The sequence below is a fragment of the Crocodylus siamensis genome, chromosome 6 (assembly GCF_052110815.1).
Source record: "Crocodylus siamensis isolate JL-2025a chromosome 6, ASM5211081v1, whole genome shotgun sequence".
Lineage (NCBI taxonomy): Eukaryota > Metazoa > Chordata > Crocodylia > Crocodylidae > Crocodylus > Crocodylus siamensis.
This window is the reverse complement of record NC_143400.1, coordinates 30,566,968-30,590,659: the sequence shown is the minus strand read 5'-3', so window position 1 is coordinate 30,590,659 and position 23,692 is coordinate 30,566,968. Positions and strand designations below refer to the sequence as shown.

Sequence of the window (23,692 nt, the reverse complement as noted above, 5' to 3'; positions counted from 1 at the left end):
CTCTCGGCCTTTCCACAGCCCCCATCTTCCCTTATAAAAGGGCTCCTGTCAGCACAAAGTGCCACCAGTTGCAGCAAGGGCCTTGGTTGGATTTCCTGGCCCTGAAGATGGTTTCTCATGGGACAGCCGTCTCTGATTACCTCCCCAAAAAACACGCCCCCCCTTGAAGCTGCTTTGCATGGCATAAAAGGGCAGCTTCTGCAACTGATGCAAACTGACACTTACTCGTCATTCAGGCCGCAGCGGCGGGTCGTGGGGTTCCCGTACTTGGTGAGTGTGTCAGTGAGCTCCTGGTACAGCGTGTCACCCAGGGTGCGGGGGATGCCTTCCCAGGCCAGGATGAGGATGATGATGACAGCATTCTGGCAGTGGTGACCAGCTCGGTGCCGGACCAAGCACAGCAGCTTCTCCTCTTGGTTGTGCCTCCTGATCACCTGGAAAACAGCAGGCCAATTCAGTCACACTGGGAAGTCCCATTTGCAGCAGATGCCTGGAAACGAGCAAGCCATGGATACATGCTTCCCTCCCTGCTTTTGCTGGTTGTGGCCATGAGAAGCTCTCGGCCCTTACCATGGCCACCAGCTCCCTTCAGCAGTGACCTGCTGTCACAGTATCTGCCTTACGGTCCCCTTTGAGTCACCACTGGGATTAGTCCACAGTTTACAGTCCAGACAGACAGGACACAGGGGAATGGAGGCAACACAGCAGGCCAGTGACAGCTGGGAACAGACCTTTGGGACACTGCCCTGCAGCTCCTACACCACAGCACCTTCCTGCACTCTCCACAAGTCTCTCCACAGTAAATCAGCAGGCTCTAGACTGACTGGGTCATGGAGCTTAACTTCCCCACCTCCATGCCTGTATCAATCCCCTCCATGCACTGGAAGCACATCATACATCCTATGCTGTCCCCACTCTGCTGGTGATCGGTCTGTTGAGCACCCTCCCCCGCAATGGAGGCAGGGGGGTTCTCCCTAGTCCCAAAGAGCACAAGCTCAATTGCTCTTCTCCTCAATCCTATGAATGCTTTAAAATGATCCTGATAAGACCACAACAAAGACTTGGAGGCCCAGCCCAAGACATGTCAGTGAGGTCCACGTGCTCGACTACTTCTGCAAGTCAGGCCCCACCCCAGACTCTTGGGGTGGGCGCCCCACAACTAGCCCTTCTTTGCCACGTGGCCCCAACTGATCTTCATCTCTCTTTCATCTCCAAGACACTTTGTGGGCCCAGGCTCTGAGGTCCTCCATGTCCTTCAAATTCCTACCAGGGTTTTGCCAGAGTAAGAGCTGACTAAAGACTTTGGGGCCTGGCTCCGTACACAAGAGGAAAATGCACCCTTCCTCCATGTCAACCAATGGGAGACCAAGCCCTGGACTCCCTCGCTTGGGCAAAATCCCTCAGCTGACTTTCCTGAGAGCAACCAAGATGGTAACACCCAGCCTGAAGGCTGGGGAGAGATGCGCCTTACCAGCTATTTGACAGACCGCTCTGTGCACGCTTTTTCACGGCAACCTATAAAGTGAGCTCTAGCTGACGAACACTTATACACATCTGGTTTAGTTGGTCTACAAGGTGTATCTCTTCCCAGCCTTCTTCCTCACACTGTTCACTAACTACCGCTCTCTATGTCCAGACTGAACCATGGGATATGACCCAGTCTCACTCAGCATGAGGCCCTGTCCTCTTGAGAGGCGGCTGGGCCATGCATGCAAATCGATGGGCCTGCCTGGAGGTCTGGCTGACTGAGGCTGATGCTCCAGACATGCCAGGTTTGATCTCCGGTAGCAATCGCACACCCCTGGGCAAGGCAGTGCAGCCGCCCTAAGGACACTTGGCTGATGTCTCCTCTTGCTGTTGCCCTGGGGCTCAGCTGCACACCTGCCAACAACCTTAGACAGGCCACTGGCCTTTTAACTGCCAGGTTTTGCTCCCAGCCCTGCGGAGATCACTGGCAAAGCTCCTGCCAACCAGAGCCACACCAGGGTTTTCTCTGCACATGCCAGACCCTTGCTGCGCAGGGCAGAGACAGCTGCAGAGCCTCCCCGGGCTGAGCGAGAGGGGGAAATTCTGCAGAATTTCCCTGGTGCCGCAGAGGCTCAAAGTGACTGTGCCACCCCCGCTTCCCGCCCCCAGAGCCCAGCCACGGCCTCTCACTTCCTCATCTGCCCGTCCACTCCTGCAAGCGGCTGCTCTCACATCCTGTGGCTTGCGCACTTGCCTCCCTCTCAGCCTCCGGCTGTGGTGGCCTGGGGGATTCCTCTCGCCGGCTGCTTTGCACACCCACCCGTGGTCTCTACCATGCTGCTTTCCTACATGCCATCTCCCCCCACAGCCCAGCATCAGCACAGATGTGACAGCCCTGCTTCAAAATCCTGTCTGTAAAGGCAGCCTGCTTGGCTGCACTGGTCCCCAACACACACACGCACATGGTCAGAAGCTCTGATCTGGCAGGAATTCGCTGATGGGGCAGGGAAGAGGTCCCAGCCTTGCTCTGCTTAGCAAGGGGGAGCTGATGGAGTCCTGGCAGGCGAACGGCAGGGGAAGGAAAAACATTTGCTTTTTGGCTGGCATCTGCCGGCAGTGGGGTCTCATGTCTAGGCCTTTACCTCTGAACAGTGGAGGGCTCGATCCAAGCCCACCTCTAACACACACACACCTGCTCAAGAGGCATCTGCTCACACACACCATCACTCAAGGGAAGAACCTCCTCAACCCAGAACAGTGACAGGGGTCAACGGCCGGACAACCAGGATTTCAGCGCACTCAAGTGGCTTTAATAAAAAGAACCTGCCTGCTTCAACTGAGTCAGCCCCGGTGCAGGGACAGGCATGTGGGTCCTCACACGGAGAGCTCCCGCAGTACCGCAATCTAGTGTCGCCCACGGACCTTGGGTGACTCGCACACTGAGAGATTCACAGGAGCAGCTGAATCTCTACTCCACCTCCATGGTGGCACAGTGCCCCACACAGTAGGGCCATCCCTCAGACATATAGTGAGGATGGTCTCCATCGGAGGCAGCTGCGGAGAGCTTGTGCGCTCCACGTGCCAAAGCCTCACATGGGAAGCCCTTCTCCTGGCCCACCAGCCCCTCTGCAAACCAGCTGCAAAATAGACATTATCCCATCCTGGCCCATAGCACCGGCCTCAGCCCTTATCTTCTCTGCTGCCTTCATGTTAGCCCACCACAGCCAGCAGCAACGGTGGAAAGGCTGTGCTGGCCGTTATGCCCCCACCCCAGGGGCCCTACACCGTTTGATCCCTGGCAGGCAAGTGTTATCTCCCACCTGATGCTCCAGAGCCCCCGCTGGCCACAGGCCCTTAATCAGCACACAGCAGGCCGAGGCCAGCCCTGCCAATGGTTCTGGGGAGGTCTGCTAGGCCCTTTCAGGAATACGCCCTTGCCTCGGCTTTGTCTCTCCCAGTGCAGTATCAGACACAGCCCCAGTGCTGCCTCTTATAAACAGATTGATAAGCAACCCATTTTGAGGTGACCAGGCCTCCTGGTAGCTCCTAGATAGTAGGTGCTCCAGGGAACCCAGAGACGCAGGCTTGGCGCTGGAGCTGCCATGAGAAGGCTGAGGAAGACATGGCCAAGCCAGGGGCTGGATCCGAGCTCGCTTACCCTGGAGCTTCTCCAGGAGCTTTCCCTGGGACAGCTCCTGATTTGTCCGTGTGCCCATGAGAGAAGATGGAGGTCTTTTGTCTGAGGACTATGGGGCCAGTTGCTGATCTCAGGATCTCAGGAGCAGCACTGACAGCAGAGACATTCACTGGGGCACCCGATACCCTGCTCTGGCCCTGTATCGTTTCCAGGAACACAGAGCTAAAGCCATCTTTCTTCTTAGTCTGAGGTTCGTCCACTCCTTCCTTCTCTGTACCAGGACCCCCTCCCCAGTGCTAGGTGCCTGGATTTGCTCTCCCTGCACTGGATACTGCTCAGACAGGAACACTCTGAGCCTCGTTCAATACAGAGAGAAATCCTGGCTTGAGCCGCTGCCAGCTTTAGAGCACTTTGGCTCTGGGCATGAACCCTCTGGGAGCAATAGGCCTCATAGCAATTTACCACGCACAGGCTAGTTACAAGAAGGGCCTAGTTCTCCTCGCAGCTAGGACGGTCTAAGCCAAGGGAACCATAGGGGGCCCCTCTACCTCCAAGCAAGACTGGCCTGCTTGGACTTTGCAAGAGGGAGGAAAACCTAGTATCACAGCTCCTCCCAAGCCCTGTTTGGCCAGCCCATAAAGCGTTCCCCTGAGCACTTCCAATGACCTGATTGGGTGAGCAATCGCTCCTGTACAAATGCACCTTGCCCACCAGACATGCAAGAAAACAACCAAGGCCCCTCCTTTTGGCTGGAGCTCCCTAGCTGACCCCTGGCTCCTGCCTGCCCTGATGCCCCTGGAATTGGAGGTGCCCATCAAAGAGTGCAGTGGGGAGCTAGGAAAAGGTTGCATTCCCAATAAAGGGTTCTTTAGGCTTTCAGAGTTGCTGGTGGAAAATGTAACAGGACTGATCTGTGGCCAGCAGGCCTGTTCAAAGCAGGAAGAGAAAGCAAGAGGATGGTGCTTAGTGCCAAGGAGGCGAGAGAGAGAGATGATCATATGTCCAGGTGATGAGTGGGGCATAAACAGCTGGGGAGGTGACAACAAACATCGCTTGGATGTTCTACTGCTATCTATCCTTCCTTTCTTCCTTCCCTTCTTCCCTCCTGTGCATTGGTGAGCCTGTGCTCTAACTTGGAGATGCAGATGGAGGTGGTGCTAAGACAACGGAGGTACTTGGAGTCACTCTTGCTGTGCGTTATGACATAAAACACAACCCCCTTTCCCTTCCCTGGAGCTGGGGGGCCAGCACTTACCCACTTGGCAATAGGGCAGCCCCGTGAACTCTTTCCTTCCTTCCCAGTGTAGATCACCTTCTCGATTCTGATGGCTTTGCCCTTCTCGCCGTACCTAGTGGAAAGAAACATCCCCATTAGTGGTGGTGAGAGGCAAGGCCTATGTCATGGAAACATCTGCACTGCTGACTGCCCATGACAAACACAGTGTAAAAAGCAGCCTGTCCCCCACAGCTTTGGAAAGAGGGTCAGTATCACCACCCCCCTCTTACAGCTGGGGAAACTGAGGCATGGGAAGGAGCAGGGACATCACACAGAGGGCTAGGGACCAAGCCAGTGGTAGAACTCTGGCCCCAGGCCCCAGCTAGGGCTCAGATCGTTTCTTACTATTCACACAGCCATCTTCCCTGTAACTCACCTACAGGCATGAGTCAGGACCCCCCCAACTTCCTACTACGGTCCAGAAAGGGTGACATTCACCCCTGCAGAGCCAGCTGGGAGCTCAATGGTAACCTTATGACAGAGATCCAGCTGATATGCTGCTCTTTTCACCCGGACTATAGACATATGTGTCCCTCTCTGCACCTAAGTCCCCCAACCACTCACTGAAAGCAACAGCTAGTGAATCTCCCTTGCCCTCCTCCCATGGGAAGGGTCAGGAGAGAGGAAGTAGCCAGGGACACTGGGACTGGCCCATCACTGACTTCGTAGTCACAGCAGTCCCTGGGAGCCCCGAGGCCTGTGATACCAGTTGCTCCCATGCCTGCTTTCCCCCATCCCCACGTCACTCGGTGCAGAGGCGGCGGTGCTGTCTGGGGGTTTGCTGCATCATCAGGACAGAGCCCGGCAGGGGGGTGGGTGGCTGCAGACCACAGAGCTGAGTCACTGGTACAAATTCAGCCTGGATGAGTAATGCCTGGGCTTGGCAACAGGTGGGTGCCCGGGCAAAACATGACTGGTGGCTCTAGACAAACCCGGCCTCATCTCAGAGCTGCAGCAAAGGGTGACAAAAGCAGCTGGCTCCAACCCACGTTGACTGAATCCAGTGGGGACCCAGATGCTGGACAGTCAGGCTCACAGGGCTCGAATACCGCGTTCTGGCCCTGCTGAGGCCCAGGGGAAGAACCAGGTGGCTTCACAACTGGTGGGGATCCTGTGGCGGAACAGATCTGGATCCACACTGGTGCAAGAGCAGACACTCAGACCCAGCAATGTCCGTGGGGTCCCTGCCAGTCTCTGTGTGCCTGCCCTCCTCTGGCACACACACAGCACAGTACAACCCAGCACCAGCTAATCAGCCTAGAGTAATCCCCCTCCCCCCGCCTTTAGCTTTCTTGAAAGTGCTAATTAAAGGAGAGGCCGCGAAGCCGGCACTATCCATCACTCCGAAGGGAACAGCACCCGCCCGCCTGCCCGGCCCCGGGCGTTTTGTCAGCAAGAGGCTGGGAGCGCGGGATTCCCATGCCCTGGCTGCCGTTCATGGGTGAGCGCACACACATGGCCATTGTGGCCCTGCCGCTCTGTGCCGGCGGCGTGGGCTGGCGCCTGTCGAGCTGCAGCTGCTCTGAGGGAGGGCAGCAGGGCTGCGCGTGCGGTCTGCGCAGGGGAGAAGGCTTCTCAGCTGATCTGGAGCCACTTGGTGGCCGCTGACTGCCAGATCCATTGGAAAGCTAAGCCCACGGCTGGTCCCTGCTGCCCACACAGCACACTCTTCCTTGGCCTCGTCCATTAGGCTGCGACGGTCTAGTCCATTAGCACCTGGCACAGTGGAGCCCCATTCTGCGAAGGCCCACGGCAGCTCCGTAATAAACGCTCACAATTCAGCCACTAGACCCATATCGGCTGTAGCTATCTCCGATGGCTTTGACCGACCTGCTTATAGCCAGCCAAGTCCTGACTTCTGTGCGGTGATAATGAAATGCTAGTGCGGGTCCCATCGCTCTGGGATGTGCAGAGCCCCCATGATGCCAGTGGGCAAGCTGACAGCTAAATGATTTGCCCATGGTTGGCTACACAGTCAGCCAGTAGCAGAGCTGGGAGCAGAGCCCAAAGACCTTGTTCTACCAGCAGACAAGTGACACTATCCAGTGCCCTGGTCTACCACGCCGCAGGTTCCCCATCCCTGAGAGGCACTGGGCTCTTGCAGTTCACCTGGCCCCCAGCTGCCTTTGCAGTGGCTGGACAGCACTGAAAATCCTAGCCCTGACACCCAAACCACATCCTGACAGGTGCAACCCCTACGAGGCAACCGGACAGCTCAATGGCTGCTGACTCCCTCGCCTTCTGCCCTTTCTCTTCTCTGCCGCATGGCCCCAGCTGTTACCTGCCCCAGCACAAGGAGATAGAGCCAGACCAGAAGCATTTCATCTGCCCTGCAGGGTTCTCCCCTCTGTAGCTCCCCGTGCCAGATGTTTCTGATCTGCGCAGGGGGAAGCAGGACCTCCTGGATGACCGAATCTGCCTGGAGAGGCAGCAGGGAGTGCACGTGTTCCACGCCGAGGCTATCAATCAGCTGTCCCGCACGGCAGGGGAGCTCGCAGTCCTCAGGACAGACATATCCCAGGTGACAGGCTTCAAAGAGGGCTGGGGGCCAAAGGGCGACTGGCAGCAGCTTCCTGCTGCCTCACAATTTCCTGCCTCACCAAATAAAGCCAGGAGACACCAATGCTTCCCCTGCTGGGACAGAGCTGGAGAACCCACTCTCTGCTCCGGGCCTGTGACCAGGGCGAGCCGCAGGCAAAGGACATACAAGCAAAGGACATATTGGTGGGTTTGCAATTCATAGGCTCTCAGCTTTGCTGGTAGGAAAGCTACAGAAGGGGTGGGGACTCTAGTCTGGTCTTTCCAACCCCTTGTCCCCCCAGCAACAGAGGGAGAAACAAGTGGAGCTGACTGAGAGGTGGGAACAGAAGTCAGATCAGCACCAAGGCTCATCTGATACCACCTCCAGACATCTGAGTTGCCCTTTGGCACTGAAGTGTCACGATGACATCCTTCCCCACACTCCATGAGGCCCCAGAAACCATGACTTGGGCACCACACTTCCATCAGCGCCTGACAGAGAGCCGCAAAAAGCCACGAGCAGGAACCACCTTCTGTGTGCGTTGTCCTACAGGGTGGATTAAGACACAGAGGCTCCTCAGTGAGGAACAGGACCTGACCCTGAAAGCTTCAGAACAATCCCATCCCGTCTCTGTAGCAATCCACCATTGACAGTGACCTTTGAACTAAACCAGCTTGTCCAATGCAGGGAGTTCCCGCCCTGCCATGCGCTGTGCTGTGCCCATGAGGTCAGAGCCATGGCAGCAGGGATGGATGGGGTTGGGGGATTTGTAACAGACAACTGCCTGAGGGCATACCCCAACCAAACCAACCAGCAGCTCTGGCCCCTGCCGCTGAGATACTGGCCTCGAGATCAGCCCTGTTCAGTAGGCTGACACTTAGACACGCTTCACAAAATCAACTCAGAGCTTCAGGTAGGGGAGTTCAGGGTGTCAAAACCACCCAGCCCTGCTGTGGGCTGGCTGAGCTCTTTGCAACAAAAGAACAGCTCTCGTATTTCTCTGTAGTCGCAAAACAAGTGGAAGCGTAAGAGCTAGCATTTTCCAGGTGGCGCCTGGAGGCTCACGAGAAGGCCTTGACCCTAACAAAGCAGGTCGTGATTCTAAAAAAGGCCAGGAACCACTAAGCTGTAGCCCAGCCCAGCCACAATAGGAAAAGGCAAGGAGCAGCACCACAATACAGGAGCCATCACAAGGGAGGAAACTTCCTGGGAACAGACCCCCAAGCAAAGGGAAGAGACTGAGCAAGGAGAGAACCAGAGGAGGGGTCTCTCAGTGGTGACAGCTCTCAGGGCTTGCCCAGGTGCAGACATGCAGGGAACTTGGTCTCAATTCCCTTCCACAGCAGATTACTCAGACCGCAAGAAAAGCCCCACGGGGACATGGTCAATCAAGACTGATTTGAATGAGGTTCCTGCTCTTCCCCCACTGAACAAAAGCCACTCCAAGAGTGTCTCACAGGGTCAAATGTACTCCAGCAGGCCCACTTGCCTTTCATACAACCCCCGGGTTGCAGAAGCACCCTATCCACCACCACAAGTAAATTCAGATTCTCTCCCCCATGCATGCCTACCTTGGACTGCAGGATCTAACAGCACCTAGACCCCGATCCTCGTTGCCCCTGGGAGCAACCCTGGACTCCAGGACTCCACCTAGGTCACTGAGACCAGGATCTGGCCGTCCATGAGCTCACCCGTTCCCCTAGGGTGTCCTGTTACTTGGGAGCTAAGAGCCTGGACCAGGCCAAGCTCTTGGGAATCGCCCTTCAGGCTGAAACAGCACCAGCAGTCGAGTGGGACCGGTGACCAACTCCAAGGATTCACCAGCAACGGTGAGGAACAGTCAGTGCACAAGGGTCTGCCTTGGCCTTGGTTGGTTATTTTGGATGGTGGCTGCAGTGCTGACTGTGGATGGGAATTGATCCGTCTCATTATGCAAGCTTCATTCCCAGCCCATGTGGAGCGGCCAAGCTTCACTGACAGACACCAGGGCAGCACGCGAATGCCCTCGTCTCCTCCAGCCCCGGGGGCCAAGGGGCATGCTCCAGCCCAACCTGGCTGGTTGCAGCCAACCACACTGACCAGGTCACTGCCACCCAGTTGCAACTCCCCACATTTGCTCTGCCTCTGCCCAAGGCAGGGGCCTGGCAAGGGCATCCCCAGGACACCCCGTGTCTAGACAAGGCTGGCAGGACTTTTTAAAGGCTCCTTGACTATAATCTTCCAGCAGGGCAAGGCTGTCCCTTGCACACCTGGCTGCCTTAAAGGGACCTCCTGCTGCAGACACAGAAGCTGCAGAAATGTGGTGGCTGGGAGCAGGCGGTAGGAGGCTCACCTGCCACAAAAGAACAGCCCTTCTGTGTCTGGGACATGGGGGGAAGCTTTCCCCCAGATGCTTTCATCACACCAACCCCATGGGCAACATCCGGGGGGGCCAAAGGAGACCCCAAATGCTGGCACATAAGCTGCAGCAGGACCACCAGGGGGAGCTGAAAGCCCCTATAATCTCCCCTCTGCCCCAGCATGCTCAGATCCATGGCGGGCGATGGGCAGGGGTAGGGCACACTCTTACAGGGCTGCCCTCCTCTGCAGGGCACCAGGGCTGAATCCCACTTACCGCTCCTCCATGAGCTGCCTGATGGATGCCACGGTGGGTCCTGACCCCAGGTGGGTGTAGTAGGGTCCTTCGTCCTTCTCTACGATTTGTTCTGTCAAAGGGAGAGAAAAGAGGGAAGGGAGATTGATGGGCTTGTTCCGATGCACCCAGTGCAGGGAGCTCTGGGCAGTCTGGGTCTTGGGGCCAGTGAGGCAATCTCTGCACAGCCAGAGCTGCTGTCATGCAAACCTGTCCCAGAACTGGGCCATATCCTGCCACCCTTACCCACTACCACAGGCCCTGTTTCCCCACGGGCTTCGAGGGGACTCCTTGTTGGGCAGAAATAACGGCAGCAGCCCTGAGTGAACAGGTCCCCTCCCTACCCTGAGCCATCTCACTGCCCACTCAGTGGCAGCAGCCTGGCTCTGAAGTGCCTGATAGAATAATTGACACCTGGAATTTCTCTGGAGAGAGCCAAACATTTGGCATGTGTTACAGCTCCCAGTTCCCCCATGGTGACACCCTCATTTCTTGGCACGGGACAGAGAGTGCCAGCAGGGAGGGTGGCATGTGTGTGTTTGTGTGTGCTCACACCCGGGGAGAAAGGAAGAGACAGCTCCTTTTGCAAATCATTCCAGTATCTCCTCTCTGCAACACACCCAAAATGGCATTTCAGTGCTGCTTCTGCTCACTGTACGTTATTTGATGCTTTACATTAGGGAACCTAATATCTACTGTAAATTCAAGGGCCCAGCCCCTGGAGGATGAATTAAGCGGTATTCTAGACCTACGACCGATGGCTGGGATATCACAGTCACCGATTTTACACTAGTATGAGGAAGAAAATCAGTAAAAAAACATGTATTAGAGAGCACAGAAGATTAGGATAGAGAGAGAAATATGTAGATTAAGGAAGACAAAGGATGAGAGATTATGCTCAATGCATGTTAAAACTATTCAAGTCCATTACAATCTGACTTATTTCCCTGATCCTTTCCAGCTGCTGGTACTTGGGAGTCCATGTTATAAGCAAAGAAATACGACAGTAAGGGTTTCTGCTGCATAAGCTTTTGCAGGGCAAAAGCAAAAGTCAAATCTGCATGTGATCTATAGAGGGCACACGACTGAGCAGCCTCAGCTCCCTTGCTGCTGCTGCTACATAATTACTTGCTACCAGGAGAGATCATTTCTTCATGCTGCCTTTCAACAGCAAGGGGCATATCTTATTCCAAAGCATGTTGTATGTGGGGAAATATGGTACATCATAGCCACTTCAACACCAAATGGCCCAGCAAGAGGAAAAGGCCAAGCTCAAGCCAACTCTAGGGATCGCTCCCAAGCCAAGCATGCTGCCAGGCACCTTGCTGGATCCATCCATCAGCCTCCCCTAATTCCTTCTCCCCGCTGCCTTCAGCCAAGTGCCTAGATCTGCAGGGAGAGTCCAAGCACTGGGATCGTTCAGGTCTGGAGAGACCGTCTGTGGCTCCGTTTCCTGCTCCAAGTTCTATTTCCTACTTCCGAAAGAGAGGCTGCAAATTGCTTCCTTTTCCGGAGCGCAATGAGCAGCCGAGCACAGGCAGCACAGGGCTCAGCTGAAAAGACAGGGCAGCCAACCCAAAGCGGTGCGACACTTGGCACCCCAACCAGCTGGCTGGCACGGGCGCCAACGGGAGCATTGTCCTGGGCCATCCAAATGAATCGGGGCACAGCTTTGGGAAGCCTCTTTTTCACTTCGCTGCAAACAAATGCTGCTCTGTTGGAAGGTTTCCATGCGAGCAGGTTTCAGCTCTGCCCCCCCTGTAATGCCTTCTATGAGAAAAGGAGTGGGGGCAGCTGGATCCCACAAGGAGGAGGATGCCCCTTCCTGAGGGACTAGGGGGAGCCATGTACAAATTTGCATGGGATTACCACACTGACCTCCACGCTCTCCACCTGCCTAACTCAGAGCAAATGTTCCCAACCGGGGACAGTTGGCCTGGACACATCCTTCAGAACTCCCACAGATTTGCAAAGCATGAACACATTTTGGCGCTGATTTCCAGCCCCCGTCTCAGCCAATCTTTCTGTATTTTCCTTTCTTCCCAACTTGGCCACAGTCCCCGTCTTACTAATTTCCGCCGCCTCTCGGAAAGGAAGATGAACCCGAGGTTCTTGGGTTTCAGGAGCTTGCGGCCAAATGCAGTGCTCTCCTGGCTCCCGGCATCACTCGGATGTTGGGTTTCTGTTTGTTTTGGAGCAGTCTTGAAGGCTGAGATTCTTGGATGCCGAGCGCTTCGTTTCTTGGTCATCCAACATGAGTTGCCTTCCAGGTCCCAGATTCTCTGGGAAAGGGGGAGCGGCGCTGTCTGAATGTCTCCTCCCCTTCTGGGCCTTTAGATCTGGGCACCCGCAAATGGGGCCATGAAAAGCCCCTAGTCTAGTTTTAGAATTGTATCCCTGCCACTTCTTGTATAGATACGAACCCCAACATCGTTTCTTTGCCCACATGGTTCCCTTCTGCCCTAGGCATGAAATCTGGCTACTTCAAGGTTGCAACTCTTTAGAAGTAAATGTGTTTTAAAAAGAAATCAATGTCCTCATCCAGAGCACTGTGACACTTGGAAGTTCCTACGTGAGCACAGCGCTGTACAAGCTCATACGGTCTGAGCAGATGGACAGTTCGCTGCACCTCGGCTTCCTCAGGCTGTGCTCTAAGCCTAGCTCCCGGCGGAAGAAGAGTAAGCCACCCCAGCTTTGCATTCACTTACTGTGGGATAAGAGCGAGCACATGAGCTGTTACTGTAGGGCAACTGACGCATGGTCAAGTGCTTTCCCTTATAACTTGAATGAGTGTTTTGCTCCAAAATTCGATCCCCTGGCCTTGAAACAATCCCCAGAGAGCCCCCAACCAGGACTCACCTCCCACCGCAGAGGCCAAGAACAAGCACAAAGGAGCACCGGAAGGAGACCCCGGTGTCAGCTGCTGTTTACAGATATCCCATAAAGTGGAAGGACCTGGGTGGTTTGAACACAAGTAGGGCAGCTTAGTTCGACAACCCATTCCAGCTAAGAGGTGCTGAAGGTGGAAGGATCTGGCCCTACGGCCTCCCAGCACTTCACCCCCTTCAATACTACTCAGTTATTCTAGACATGAGCCTTCACAGACGGCAGTCAGGGGAGAGCCAGGGACTTTGTCCTTCTGCTGCCAAGGCCACCTTGGTGGCTTATCTGCCGTGCTGCCCTCTCCCTTTTGGAACAAACAGCAACTGGGCTGCGACAAGGGCCAGGATCCCGGCTGGCTCTTTTCCTTCACAAGCTGCTGCTAATGTGATTTGCTCTTTTGGTTGCTCCATTGAGTGTAAACGCAGCTGCCCAGCTTTCTTTTCTTTGAAGCCTGCCTGTCCTGGCTCTGGCTCCAACCATGCTCAGAGGCAGCACTGGACTATTGACGGGATAAAGAGCCAATACGGAGATCATTAAAAAGACATAGCGAATGCTTGCCCGTGGCAGAGCCCGGCTCATGGGTGACAGGCTGCAGTCTGGTGCTTGCAGAACAGGAGTTGGTACCCAGATGATGCTGTGCATCCGTGGGGCATCACATGGAACTGAGCCACAAGCACGGAGCTTGTCCATTGCCCCAAGTCTTGTGTTGGAGAGTCCTGAGGCCCCAAACTGCTGGGGGCTAGATGCGTCACTACCCTCCTTCTCGCAGACAGACTGATCCCAGAGCAGTCCAGCCTGCATCATGAGGAAGACTGGCATGTGAGAAAGGTGGGTTACGTGGGACCGTTTCAAGTCACTACGTTAAGAAGCTGGGCCAGTGGGACAGGTGATGACCCTGTCCTCAAACAATGGTGACAGGTTGTGATTCAGAGCTTCCCTGCTCCCTGTTTGATTCCAAGAGACCATTACCATGGGGACAGGGACAGAAACACAGAAACATGAATCCAAACCGTACTGCTCCTCCCCACAAAGGCATAGGCACGAGAGTCTGGACGTGGCCTCAGCTACGAGGATGATTTCTGCGGGGCCCAAGACCTCGCTGCCCAGCACCGTGGATAGCCGCGTACTCTCTGCTGGATGTGGCTGTGGCCAGCAATGCGGTCTGGTTAGTAATATCCCAATACGCTGGTGTTAGTGTATGGTTCATAGACACTTGCTTTGGCTTCTCTTGTGCTTCTCTGGTTAAAGTCTAAGTCCCCAGTCACCCAGGGCTTAACGCTTGCGTAAATGGCTATGGGGTAAAGGACAGGCCTTGGCAAGGGACCATGGAGGACCCTCTCGCCTGGGGGAGGTCACCATTGGGGTTCTGCTCTCATCCTCTTCAACAGTGACATCTCTTTGTGTCATGCCTCCAAGCAACCTCTCAGCCAGGACAGAGCAGCTCTTCAGAATGCTCCCTGGAGCTGGAGGCCCATTTGGCTTCACTGTTCAGCCGGGACACAGGAGCCGGTGCAGAGCCGGGGGTAAGGAAAAGGCATGCCCCCAGTGCAGGGAGAGTGAGGTGAAAAACATGGGCTTGGAGGGAGATGCACTGCATTTTGTTACCAGGCAGCACAGGGTGGCCAGCAGTGTCTTCATCCCATGACACAATCTAAGGTCACCGCACAGGGATGACAAGGAGTGTGCCCACCAGTCCTACCGGGAGGCAGGGAAGAGAGCTGGGGCTGCATGCCAGGTGCTGCCCTGAACAAGGACAGGCAGGAACCATGGCCCTGCACCACTGTGTCCCAGCCAGCTGAGCTGCACGGGATCGACGGGGGACTGTCGGGGGCATAGAGAAGACAGCGTGTCTCTTGCACCGGGCACCTCCAGGAAAGGCCTGTTCCAGCCCCGAAAGGAATCCATCCTCTGAGGCTGCAGGCTGCCAACTGGGACCAGGGCTCTAGCACTTCACAACCACAGAGCCCACCCCATGGACCACCTCCTGGGCTGCAGGGATTATTCCCCACAAGGGAAATGGAGCGGGCAAGAGGCTGGTCCACAGCCACAGAGGAAGCCTCTGTCAGAGAGCTCAGAGCACCAGGACACTGGGCTAGGTGATATCTGCTTGCTCCCCCCACTGAGTGGGTCATGTCACTAATTAGAGGCTATAACTTTATAATGATGGATTGTGGTATCAGCCCAGAACCAGATCCAGCTCGTAGGAGCTACACACATGTGTGCATGTATCACATGGTGATTGGCACCATCATGTAACTCTGGTCCCCAGTATTATTCTTCCTCCTCCATTTGGGCTTCTGGTAATGGATACCCACTGTTTAGTTTTGCTCAGTTGTGGGTATGCCCACAAAAGCCCCCACTCCACCCTCATCTCATCCACTCACACAACCAGGGTAGTAACAGGTCCAGGTGTTTCTTCAGAGGCGCGTGTTTCAGCTGGGCCCAGCTCTGTGGCTCAGCTGGATCCAGCTCTGAGCCAGCGCCCTGTGGCTCTGCAACCAAGTCATCACACACTCCTCTGCTATACAGCCACCCCCCCGCTGCAACGGGGTTTGCCTGGGCCGGCTGAGAACTGTGCATCTCGATGAGTTGTGCAGAGAGACTCTATGCCGAGAGACGCGGCCTGGCACGCAGCCCCCTTCCCCCCCACCCCACCTGCTCCCCTCAAGCTCCCACGCTCGTTGCAATTCAGCCGTCTGCCCTGCCTTGCCCCCTCCATGCTGGCTGCGCTTGTCTGCAATTGTCTCTGCCGGATGCTGCCAAGGGAGATGGGCTGCCTCACGCTGTTGCTGAGCTGCTAAGACCGGAGCGTGTCTTGGCTCGCGGTGGGATGGGGGGTTTGGCAAAGGGCCGGATTCTGCTCTCCAAGGTGGGGGGGTTATTCCAGGCTGATGGGGGCACAACTGAGAGCCTAAGCTGGCCCCGAGCCATTCATTATCTGTGCAACAGCTCACTGCAGCTGGGGGGACTCATCTACAGTTCTCCCTGCACTGGGGTCTTCCATCTCCTTCCCCCTTCTGATTGCCAGAGGCTGCTGCATCTTGGGCAGGGGCGTCTGTGTGTCTGCTCCTTGCACTCAAGGCCAACACCCCGCAAGGACATGATCCTAGGAGTAGCAGCCCACAGAAGTGCCAGACCCCCATTCATCCCTATGCTACCCCTCAGGCACCCGCTTTCCACCAGTCTGAAGTAACTGGCACTCCAGGCTACCAGCCCAGAAGCAGGCGCATAGCTCCCCAGCCCCAGAGCTCTAGGACTAGGATAGAGAGCAGGGATAGCATGCAGAGGGGTTCAGCTCCCAAGGGAAGCACGACACATTCGGGAAGGAAAAGCCCTGAAGCCCTAGGGGTAGGTCCCAGAGGCGACTGAGCCCTGAACGCCAGAAGACTAGATGCCAATGGTATGACTGCAGGAGAGGAGAGAAGCCCATGAACCAGAGCTACGGAGTAGCTAGCAGTGATTGCAGCTTTCTGCTATCACATACCTGAGTCATACAGGGACTTGGCACCTCCAAGGGAAGGGACAGGAACCGCAGTGGCCCCCACAAGGAACCTACTCCTGCCTCCTGGCCACCGCTCGCTGGCTGTTGCAGCAGGAACCAGCAGAGGCAGACTCATGCAAGAGCCGGGCTGGCAGGGCCATCGGGCAGCCACATCTAGTCCAGCCTGCTGCTCAAGGCAGGATCCTCCCAGTATACACCATCCCAGCCCGGTGTCTGTCTAACCTGCCCAGAAACTCTTTGCAAACAACCTTCTCCTACAACTACCAGGCCCAAAACTTCCAACACAGCCAGCTTTGCCCTGGATATGGCAGAGGGATGAGGGCACAGCCCATCTCCTACCCGGCACAGACAGAGAAGGCTGTTAAAATACACTGAAGAGATCCAGAGAAGAGGGCTGTCGTCCTACAGAGGAAGGCAAAAATACCCAGGCTCTGCCTCTCTGATGATGGGGCCAAGTTTCTATGACCAGCAGCATGACCACAAGCAAAGGAGCAAGACCCTGCAGCCAGGGCCCTCAGAGGATTCAGCTGCTGGGGACAGGTGGACCCTGGAGCTCTCAACTTCTCCATCCTTTTGCGGATTAATGTTGCCATAGGATGTCCCTACATCCTGGCTCGGCTACAGTGCTCAAGAACAGCACCGTGACGGGGAACGAGGAAGCACCCACAGCTCGGCGAGGCCTGCCGAAGTGTGGAGATCCCATCGCAGGGGACTCGGCCCCCCGGCTGGAAGCAGCTACTTGGACTGCCCGAGCTGGCCTGAAGGCCTAAGGGAAACCTGAAGAACTCGCTCTCCTGGCAGGGAGCTCTCCATGGAGCTCGTGGAGCTCGGAAGGTGCCTGAGATAAGCAGGGGGCTGAGGCTGAGTTGGCTTTTTCTTCCTTCTCCTTTCCCAGCCCTAATTTTTATTCCCATCATGTCTACCTGGCCGGGAGCCAACGCAAGGAGAAAGCACATCTCAGCTGGGCTGCAGCTGTCCAGACAGAGATCAATAAGTGACATGCAGCGAAGTCTGATTTTATTACAGTGTCTAACAGCACAGACACCTAATAAAGCACAGAGCCCTGACTCCTCCTTAATTGTTTTTCTCTCACCGCCTTTTCTCTTAAAAAAAAAAAAAAGAGAGAGAAACCCAAATCTTTCCTGGCAACAGAGGCGCAACAGAGTTTGGTTCAATCCGCACTCCACAAAGGCTGGCAGCTCCCTTTCAGGGGCTTGGTGCCGTCCGGGGTAATTACGGGCGCAATTTGCAAGCAAATAAATAATTAATAATCAGCCCAGCTAATAAAGTTCAACTTGAGGCTGGCTGGCGGCCAAGTCCCACTCAAATGCGGGGGAGGTTCTGCCAGCAGGTTTTTGTGGCTTGCAGCAAACCCCAAATTCCTCCCCCGCAGTTCTGTTTGCTGGATGCTGGGGAAAAGTGGCTATGAACCGTGAGGCAGAAGAAGCCCAGAGGAAGAGAAGGTCAGACCCCTCAATGGGGAGAGGGGCCAAAGGATCCACTCATCCCTGGGATGTAAAATGCAAACCAGAGGGCCACAGGAAGGTTTAAAAGAAATGCAGGACATTGGACAGGCCCTCAGTGCCAGCAGAGGAGTGACAGGAGGTAGCAGACGCTACCAAGAAGTCAACCTGCATGGGCGCATGGACAAGACAGTGGTGCAGGTTCGTGTGGCTGGAGAGACAGGCCTGCCGCTGCTCCAGCTTCCACCTGCTGCACCAAGCAAGAGCCCAGAGAACAAAGCCCTGGTTTAGAAGAGGTGCCAAAGAGGCGCTCCCAAACAGGATGGCCCCCCCACCCCGAGGGGACCTCTGGGGCATTCAGGCCCTGTGCTCACTGCCCCATGCAGAGGCCCAGGCCAAAGGTCCCTGGCAACTTCCAGTTGGTGGCGATGAGCTCTGGATGGCAGCGCAGCCCAAGGAAGTTCATCCTGCTGCCGCTGGTTGAACCAGCCAGGCAACCGCCTCCCTCTGGCAATGTCCAGGGCACAAGGACTTCAGCAGGGGAGAGGAAAGGCAGACTGGAGGCAGGAGGAGGGACTTCTCTGCCCTTTTCCCAGTGCCTTGCCTGTTCAAGCACCAGAGCACAGTCCCTAAGCAGAAGACTGCTTGCAGTGGCAGCCTCTGCTCAATTCCATCTTCCAGACCCCTTACTTCAACCTTACTATCGTTCCCAGCTCCTGACCCCCATGCCCACTGGCCCTCTCCTGGACCCCTGCGCTCTATAGGTGCCTCTAAGTACCCCCTTCCACCCACCTCTTGCAGGGCTGGCCAACATTGTTCCTATGGCAGAAGTCTCCCCAGGTCCAACCATGTTGAAACACATGGGCACCCTCTGCAAACAAGCAACCAACCTGCATGGCTGCCCAGGATGGCCTCCTCACAAGGGCAAATCCAGTGCTAATTCAGATCCCAGAGTGCTGTGTTATACAAAACCAGCCCCTCAATGCCAGCTATACCAATCTTGACAGACACATGGTTTATGCCCTCAAGCAGGAAAGGCTTGAAGGTTTATGCCCTGAACCAGGAAAGGCTCCGCCAAGCCTGACTCCCCAAACTTTCACAGAACATCCTCTGAGGGTGTCTCCAAGGTCAAACCCTCCAACTAAAGGCACCAGAGAGCCAGGCTGAGCACTCTCACCTCAAACTGAAGCCAACGAGAGCCAGGGAGGCTCAGCCCTTCTGAGAATCAGGCCCCAGGGGCTGGGGAAAAGCTGGCTTACTTTGGTGGGCTTTGATGGGGTTGCCACGATCAGTCTCACTACCTTTTAAATAGGCGATCTGCTTTTATTAGCATCCCATGAGGAACGTGACAGGCACACGTACTGGAGGCTGTCTTCTAAGCTCTGACCGGATAGAAGCAAATTTCTTTCTGGGGTTTTTTTTTTTCCTTATTTTCAACAAAACCAGAAGCTTTTAACCCTATATGCATCAACATCCCATCTATCCCATGCACATGGTGACTGGCAGAACAGCTTTACCAGGGTTCTGGGGTGGGCAGAGAAAGCATGTGCACATGCACATGCAGACACACGTGCCTGCACACAGACACATGAACACACACACAATTTCAATTCACACTGGTCCAACTATTTTTGCCGCAGTTCAGTCAGAAAGCCATCCTGAGGCCCAGCACTCCAGGTCACCCATCAAACCCTCACAACAGTGGTCCCTGGACCCTGACTTCTGCCATCTGGCCTATTTGTTCCTTTCTGTGGCCGTGAGCTTAGCCCAGCACAGAACATGTTAGCTTCCACCAAATGGGGAGGCTACTGGAGAAGGGAGCTACTAAAGGAAGGTACAACTGATGCCAGGGGACAAAAAATGCAAAAACAGGGTGGGAGTGCAGGTTACAGAGCTAAAACAAGTACACCAGATGGGGACGCTGAGCAGAGTCCCCCCGGACAGTGCCCACTGGCTCTCAAACACAGCTTAGGAGCCAGCAGACACTGCCCAGTGGTGCTCTGCCCAGAGACAGGATTGGAGTAGGGAGAGGAAGATCCCCAGGGACCCTCCTGGCCAAAGCCTCCTTCCTGGTCAAGCATATGGCCAGCTGAGCCAAGGCCTGGAAGAGGTTGACCAGGAGGTCCTGGGACTTGGTGGGACCACAGATGGGGCATGCATAAACACGCCATCTGTGGCCAGAACCTCAAAGAGGAGGTCCAGGAGCTGCAGCCTGGCGCACTCCAAATATACGTATGCCACTTCTGCCTTCTGGACAGGAGCTGGGAATGAAGGCACCCCACTTCAACTTGCTCTTCACGTGGAAACAGAGCATTTGGCGTTTTGATCCCAGACACCACATCACACATGTCTCACCATGCCATCAGTCCTACAGCCTTTCATGTCAGAAAGCTATGAGCATGGGGCTCCGACAAGATCACCAGAGACACGCAGCTAATGCCTCTGGCATACACACAGTTTTCAGAGGGTTTACTTCAGGGACTGAAGACAGAAACAGACATTGCTTAGACAAGCAGGCACTTGGCACCAACATTTGATCCATTCTCTGTCTCCCTCAGCTTCACACGCCTCTGGGCGAGTGCCACCCTTATGCCCAGCTCAAATCCCTCTCCCAACGGAGCCACGTCAAGCCCGCATAAGACAGAAGGAAAGTGTCTTACTCACCCACGCAGTCGCAGGTGGGAAACTCCGCCTGAGCCCTCTTCGCTGGGGTGTCCAGCAAGCTTTTAGTCGGTGTGTCCAGGTACTTCAACGGAGACTCCAAGAATCCACTGAGGGTGGGCGTGAGCGGCACGTCGTCCTTGGTCGGGGTCCCGTCCACATCGTCGGCATCCGTGTTTTGGCTTTCCTCAGAGTAAAAGCAAGTGGTTGAAACCACGGTTATAGCACCAGAAGATTCGATTTTTATCTGCTTGGGCGACCTCGCTGCAAAGGCGCTCTCCAAATGCTGCCCCTTCCCAGGCGAGAGGGAAAAGCTTGTTAGCCCTGGGTCAGGACCACTGGTGAGGGGCGGCGCTTCCTCCTTGGTGGCTGGCACTTGGGGGGCTGCGTCAGAGCCTCCTGGCAGCTCCGGGGTCTGAGAACATGTGTGGCAGGGAGGCTGGGCCAGCAACCCATCAGCCACCGGAGCCGGGAGCTCGGGATTCTGCAGGTTGAAGTTCTCCCCAAACTCTGCCTCAAATTGCCGAATCAGTTCCTCCAGTTTGTCGTCCACCATGATGGAGTTCTGGGGTTCGCCTGGGGGTAAGGGCTTGTGGGCAGCTTCATCCGGCCCAGGACCGGAGGTGGTGGTCACGCAGCAGGGCGCCGAGCTGGCAACGGGAGCACCGGGCAGAGCAGGCTGGCCCGCCAGCCCCTGACAATGGCTCTCCTCCGGGCTGCCATGGCCGGGAGCGCACCTTCCCTGAGAGTCAGGCGCCTGGCCTCCTCCGTCGCCAAGTAGCTTATGCAGCGGAGACAGCGCAGCGGCAGCACCAGAAACGGGTAGTGCAAAAGGCAGCGGCCTGAGGGGGGTGCTGGGTGGCTGCGGCTCAGTCTGCATCTCTTCCACGGGGGGCTCGGGGGTGGGGGCCACGCGGAAGCCTTCGAGGCTGATCTGCCGCAGGGGCAGGAAGAGTGGTTGAGAGTCTTTCTGCTTGGGCTTCTTGATCTGGACTTGCTTGCGGAGTGGTTTTATCTGGGGTGCCTTGTCTGGCTGCACCTTCTTCTTCTTCTCTTTGGCCTGCTTCTCAGATGGCTTGGACACCAGGGCTGGGGAGCCAGGGGCCCACCAGTGGGGTGGTGGCTCCGGTGGGCCTGGCTGTGACAGGTTCTGGTCGAGGAAGAGGCTGCGCTTGTGATGCAGGTGCTGCTGCAGCACCAGCTGGGTCTTCTTGTGAAAATCCGCATCCTGCAGCAGCTGGGATAAGTGCTGGCCAGTGACTGGCTTGGGGTAGCCAGCCCCGGACTCCTTCTTCAGGGCCGGGTCAGGCGGCTCCTGTTTCAGCTTGATGGCTTTTGCCTTGTTGGGCATTACTTCGGGCCGCTTGAACACCGACTTGATGTAATCATCGGTGTTGCCCAGCAGCTGCTCCAGCTCAGCCATGGGGTCACTGGTTGGTGGGGTGGAGTCCAGAGCCCACAAGCTGTTCTTCGTCTTCGCCTCCTCGCCCCACGGCTCGGGGAACTCGGGCTTCGGCGGGGTGGAAGTGGAGGTGGGGAAGAGACCCGCAGACTCCCGGAGGGTGCTGCGCTCCAGGAGGCAGCGGGCATCCTCGGCTGGCCATGGAGGCTGTGCCAGGGATAATGGTGCCTGGAACACCTTCTGCCCTCCGTAGGGGGGTGTTGCTTGGCTCGGAGACCGTTCCCTGCTGGGGGTGGCCAGTCCCCGGGCTTCATCAGGGCAGAAGGGAGATGCCCGCACCAGCTGGTCCTTGGAGGTGAACGCTGCAGGTGGCAAGGGGCTGTTGGAAGCGGCCGGCACCTCTCTGGCTGGCTGGGGGAGGGTGGATGACAACTGGGTGAGGGCCTCAATGGCGATGGCTGTCTGGAGACTAATGTTCTTTTCCTTGGCGATGCTCAGTGCACTTGGGGAAAAGGGGAGGCTGTCAGAAGGGCATGGCTTTAGCACCTCCTCTGTTGCAGGCACCTGTTTAAGAATAGCACCTTGGTCTGGGAGCTGGTGGGCTTCACTGACATGCTGGGACCGTGGGCTCTGCTCGTCCCCGATGGCTGACTTGATCTTCTGCTCCAGCCACTCCAGGTAGTCGGGGCACTCGGGGCCATCGCAGTTGCAGTTGGGGGGTTTCATGCCGTGCTTGGCCAGGGTCAGGGCAGCCTTGAGTGCCTTCAGGTCCTCGCCGCGGGTGACACCATCGGGGGACGGGGGCAGCGTGGGCTTTCCCGGCCCTCCTCGGCTCATCTCAGAATTGAACTTCTCGTACAGCTGCATGCTCAGCAGTGATGGGGACCCTGAGGCCGGCATCCCATAGGAAGACATGGCCTCAGCCACCGCCGAGAAAGCCACCAGGTTCCGCGCATCCTCCAGGTTGGCATTGCTGCCGGCGTCCCCCGGACCCGGGGCCGGCACTGATGCCCGCTCCCACTTGGCCTTCTCGCTGGAGGTAGGGGCCACTGGTGGACTGCCGAGCCACCCACTCGCTTCCATTAGCATGGCACCTGCCCCGGCCTGCTGGCTCCCGCCATTCACCACGCTGAGCCCCTGGCCTTCGTTCAACCTTCTTTCTTCAACATAGTTGACTGGCCCTTCTTCCATTTGGCCTCTTGTGGGTCCATCAACTGAGTTGCCCTCTGAACCTGTCTGAGAGAAGAGAGAGAGGAGGAGAGTGAGCAAATACCCACAGAGCTCCCTGATTACAAGGACCCAGACCCTCCCAAGGGTGAAGCCCACCCAGGCAGCCACTAGGAGGGCAAGGTATGATGACAGAACTAGCACGGACAACCCCATGGGACTCTGACCAGCGTCATCTTGGGCTTGCTCCAATTAGTCAAACACTAGCGTCCGCCCCCTCAGTCTAACTTATTTCCCTCACGGTCCTTTGGTTGTGGACAGATGCTGCTTTAAACTGTTTTAAAAGGGGCTGGGAGCTCGCATCAGCTATTCCAAAGTATTTGTTACATCTGCCCGCACCTGAAGGGGCACAACTGAAACGGGGCTCACATGCCAATGGTTTTGCTCTGCTTCTACTGAGGAGCCGATACATGTAACAGGAATCTTAGAGCATCGGGTACCAGTTCAGAGTAACACCAAGGTAACTGTTACGTCTGTCCATGCTCTCAATCTAGGCCGAATCGAGCCCTGTTCAAATCAAA

General features: G+C 56.1%; 1 protein-coding gene across 4 annotated transcripts in view; it reads right to left on the bottom strand.

Moving 5' to 3' along the window:
* TET3 (tet methylcytosine dioxygenase 3) overlaps window positions 1-23,692 on the bottom strand; it is a 119,902-nt gene that overhangs the window by 17,329 nt on the left and 78,881 nt on the right. For all 4 annotated transcript variants that reach the window (XM_090051077.1, XM_090051075.1, XM_090051076.1 and 1 more), the window contains 4 exons: window positions 20,546-23,180; window positions 10,016-10,106; window positions 4,860-4,953; window positions 226-434 (listed from right to left, as the gene is read on the bottom strand). In XM_090051077.1, the coding sequence (XP_089907203.1) occupies window positions 226-434; window positions 4,860-4,953; window positions 10,016-10,106; window positions 20,546-23,180 (3,029 nt within the window). The remainder of the gene's footprint in view (window positions 1-225; window positions 435-4,859; window positions 4,954-10,015; window positions 10,107-20,545; window positions 23,181-23,692) is intronic.